Consider the following 5,000-nt stretch of genomic DNA (forward strand, 5'->3'; position numbering starts at 1 on the left):
ATGTTAACTTTGACCAATCAGAAATCATATACCCCAGCTTTAAGTCAAGATTCAAAGATTCAAAGTGTGTATTGTCATATTATGCACAATAAGAAACGTGTTCTCAGTCATAGTCATACAGTGACATTATTCCTTTGTTTTTTTACACAGACTGAATGCCAAGAAAGAAACATGAACATAATATGCAATATACAATAAAGTAAAGTAGAAAATAACAATACAGAACATACAATTTACAGCAGTAGAGGTAAAACAACACATTCAGCAGTGTTGGTTTGATTGTGTTAATATGACAGTGGTGACAGTGAATCGCTAATGGAGTGGAACATGTTGGAAGTTGGGGCGACTGTGGCTCAGGTGGTAGAGCGGGTCGGCCGATGATCAAAGGGTTGACGGTTCGATCCCCGCCCTGCCACTTGTGTCATAGTTGTTGTGTCCTTGGGCAAGACACTCCATCCACCTTTCCCCGTGTGAATGTCGATAGTTAGCCTGCTGCTATCGGTGTATGAATGTGTGTGTGAATGGTAACGTGGGAAAGGAAAACAGGTCTCCCTTGTAAAAGAGTCTTCGGTCTCAATGGGATTTACCTGTAGAAATAAAGGTTAAAAAAAAAAAAAAGCACGTGTTTGACGTGGTAGCTGGCAGTGTTTTTATGACTTCATTGGTTTCCAAATTAAATATATATATTTTTTAAGCAGGCTAACTATCGACATTCACACGAGGCAAGGTGGGTGAAGTGTCTTGCCCAAGGACACGACAACCTTGACACAGGTGGCAGGGCGGGGATCGAACCGCCAACCCTTCGATCATTGGCCGACCCGCTCTACCACCTGAGACACAGTCGCCCCAAAATGCATTCTATTTGGTTTTGTGCGAATACAGATTCCCCAATATGTTTGAATTTGTTTGAAACTATGAAAAGAGGAATTAAGTTAAATAGGCTGTTTAGAAATTAACTATACAGTCAGTCACGCACATATTCATGGCCGCCATTCTACATCGCTGTCTAAATTTCTAATGTCTTATCTTGATGTATTCCAATGCCCCTGTAAAGCACTTTGAATGGCCTTGTGTCTGAACTGTGCTATAGACATAAACTTGACTTGCCTTGCCTATGCTGAATGTATCTTGCTCAACATTTTCTAGATAGAGACTTTTTAAATTTTATAAAACATACAATGTACAGGTCTTAAAAAATGCATTTTTGGCATGTTTTTTTAAGAAGAAAACGTATCATAAATCAGACAATAAACAAGCTATGAACAAATCCTTCTGTAATAACCTTCATAATAGTGCTGAGAATGAGCGTGGGAAGTTTAGTTGATGTACGTGCTTTAGAAGTTGAGATTATTGGTTCAAAGTCTCGAGGGGGAAAAAAAATAATGTTGAGATAATGTCCGTTAAAGATGGTTGTATAGGAGAAATATACTGACGTAAACAGACGAGGTTTAGTCAAATAAACACCTGAATGTACATGTTGGACCTTTTGATTTATACTAGTATGAAAGAAGACATGTTATGGGAGTGAAATAGATGAAAAAAACTCAAAATGTACCATGTAATGCTTGAAAAAATTATGCTTATGCCTGCTGTGTCTACTCATAATTCAGAGATATATATTCACACAGCTACAACAAGTCTTGGCTCGCGTCTACAAACACACAATGGCTGACTGACAGAGCTTTTTGGCAAGCGTTTGTGCCAAAAAAGGCTGAAAAACACACACACACACACACACACACACACACACACACACACACAACCACACACACACACACACACAACAACAGAGCGATGATCATATTGCGTGTGTGAAATATCCACTAGAGCGATACACAAGCTCCGGAAAAAAAAAAATTAAGAGACCAATCTGGATTTTTCTTAAATCTTCATCTCTACATTACGTATTGAAAAATGCTCTAAATGATGAAAAATGTATTGGAAATTTGGTAGAAATGTTGTCAGTAGTTTATATTATAAAACCAAAATGTTCATTCTACTCCAACATTATGCCTTTAAATAGTAAAACGAGAGACGCACTGAACATTTGGACTGGTCTCTTAATTTTTTCCAGAGCTGTATTATTTGTGATCTGAACACAGAGTTGAAAAGATTAAAGAAGGCATTAGTAATTGTGTATTTATTTTTGAATTTTCTTTCCACAGGTATTCCGTTTCCTATCATAGTGGCGTGGGCCATCGGGAAACTGTACTACGACAATGAGAAGTACGTAAAATAACCCATTTGTTCTGATAATAATCAAAAAACAAAAGGACAACACGCAATGTCACTCAGCTGTGTTGCATGAAAGGAGATGAATGTCTATTAAAGGTGCAGTGTGTAATATGACATCATCAAGAAAGTTCTACAAAGTTCTAGAATGCAACACTCCCTGGGTAACCCCAACCCTTTCGAATAATAACAGAAGCTACAGTGGCCTTCAAGGACAAGAACAATTCAACATTTTAAACAATGCACCTGATGACATTCCAACTATGACACTTTCAAGATGGCGGCACCAGGCCTTGGTCCAAAATATGCAGAAATATGGACATATATGAGACCCTTTCTAAGGGAAAAAATAATAATAATAAAAAAAAATTCAGCTATTTTGCACTTAATTAAATGTACTTATGGATATTATAATTACTTTCTACAAAATCTGCTAGGAAATAAAACCCAGAATTCTACACACTGCAGGTTTAAAGGTGCAGTGTGTAGAATTATTCTGCATCTTTCAGAACAGACTTGGTAGAAATGTAATATAATATTCATAAGTGTGTTTTAAATAATGTATAATCACTTGAAAATAAAATATGTTTATTTTTTTATTTCCTATTTTGCACTTCCATGTTTCTACAGTAGCTCAGAACGGACACACTTAACGGCCTTACATGGTTTTTATATATATATAGTGGGCGTCCTGGGGAAATGCACCTGTTGGAAGACCAAGAAGAAGAAGAAGTACTATAGAATAAATAACTAAATACATCTTCACCTCATCACTTGATATTGTGGAAAGACTTGAGGCAGTGGTGGATGATGCCATCTTTAGTAACTATAGCTTCTTGTCCTTGAAGGCCACCGTAGCTTCTATAATATATAATTATTTGAAAGGGAGGGGTTTCCATGGTTTCATCAACATATTCAGATTTAAAGGTGCAGTGTGTAATATCTGAATATTTAACATCATCTAATGGTGAAAGTTCTAGAATGCAACGCTCCCTTGGTAACCCCCATCGCTTATCAAATAATAAGAGAAGCTACGGTGGCCTTCAAGGACAAGAAGCTATAGTTACTAAAGATGGCATCATCCACCACCACTGCCTCAAGTCTTTCCACAATATCAAGTGATGAGGTGAAGATGCATTTAGTTATTTATTCTATAGTACTTCTTCTTCTTCTGCTTGGTCTTCCAACAGGTGCATTTAACAACAAAATACACACTGCACCTTTTAAGTAGATTACATTTCTATTTATAACCGGCTCGTAATCAACATTTTTGCAGGGTACTATATTCTTCATTACACCTTTAAGCTCTAACCCCCATAGGGCCATTCTCCCGTTGATTGGGAGCGCTCAGGTCTTAGTACTTGATTGATATAAGTGGCCTATTATAATAGATTAGCCGGAAATTTGATTTTAGATTAAGTGCACTGAAGAAAAATCTCCTTTTGTGTACTGCCAAGGGAAAACATCTGCTACCTGTCTGTACTGTGTGTGTGTGTGTGTGTGTGTGTGTGTGTGTGTGTGTGTGTGTGTGGCTGTGTGTGTGTGTGTGTGTGTGTGTGTGTGTGTGTGTGTGTGTGTGTGTGTGTGTGTGTGTGTGTGTGTGTGTGAGTGCTGAATTTTTTTTTTAGCTTAGGCTCTGTAAACGGGCATGTTTCTAGCAACAGCGGGCCCCCAAATTTGTTTACATTCCAGTTTACAGAGCCTAGGCTGCGTGTTAACATTTGATTTTTCTTTCCAGCGCACACACACAGTACAGACAGGTAGTGGATAGTGAGGAAATATTCACTAATATTGACGAAAATGTATTTTTTTGACAACAAGCGTTCTCTAGAATCACTGACTGCACCATTAAAGGTGCAGTGTGTAATATGACCTCATCAAGAAAGTTCTACAAAGTTCTAGAATGCAACGCTCCCTGGGTAACCCCACCCCTTTTGAATAATAACAGAAGCTACAGTGGCCTTCAAGGACAAGAACAATTCTAAATTTTAAACAATGCACCTGATGACATTCCAACTATGACACTTTCAAGATGGCGGCACTAGGCCTTGGTCCAAAATATGCAGAAATATGGACATATATGAGACCCTTTCTAAGGGAAAAAATAATAATTCAAAACATTTTTTCAGCTATTATACACTAAATTAAATGTACTTATGGATATTATAATTACTTTCTACAAAATCTGCTTGGAAATAAAACCCAAAATTCTACACACTGCACCTTTAATACTAAGAACACATCACTGTTTCCACACTGTTGCCGCTGGTGACATATTCCTTCATCGCCATGGACACACACTGTCATTCTATCTAGCCAAATTTATTTTGACACATTGACACAGCGATCAATTTACGGAGCAAACACACACACACACACACACACACCCACAGACACACACACACACTCACACACACACACACATACACACACACACACACACACACACACACACACACACACACACACACACACTCACACACACACACACACACACACACACACACACACACACACACACACACACACACACACACACACACACACACTCACACACACACACACACAGGGCGGCTAGGATGATAGCAAAGTAAACACACCGCCAGAGCCAGTGGCTACAAGCTGAACTAATATTGAATACCTGTCTCTGCCAACTGTCAAACACACCTGACAAATTAACCCAATGAAGATATGACAAATAGGTTAGCGTGAGTCTGTTTATATATACAGAAGGCACAGGGCTATGTCATTGGGACTCAGTTGGATTC

General features: G+C 38.3%; 1 protein-coding gene across 1 annotated transcript in view; it reads left to right on the forward strand.

Moving 5' to 3' along the window:
• The window catches only part of LOC307267303 (corticotropin-releasing factor receptor 1-like), a gene marked incomplete at both ends in the record, with an annotated part of 111,361 nt that overhangs the window by 87,082 nt on the left and 19,279 nt on the right, over positions 1 to 5,000 (forward strand). The window contains one exon of the mRNA XM_080049589.1: positions 2,166 to 2,226. Within this exon, the coding sequence (XP_079905715.1) occupies positions 2,166 to 2,226 (61 nt within the window). The remainder of the gene's footprint in view (positions 1 to 2,165; positions 2,227 to 5,000) is intronic.

This window comes from Ammodytes marinus (genome assembly GCF_949987685.1).
Source record: "Ammodytes marinus genome assembly, chromosome: 20".
Taxonomy (NCBI): Eukaryota; Metazoa; Chordata; class Actinopteri; order Uranoscopiformes; family Ammodytidae; genus Ammodytes; species Ammodytes marinus.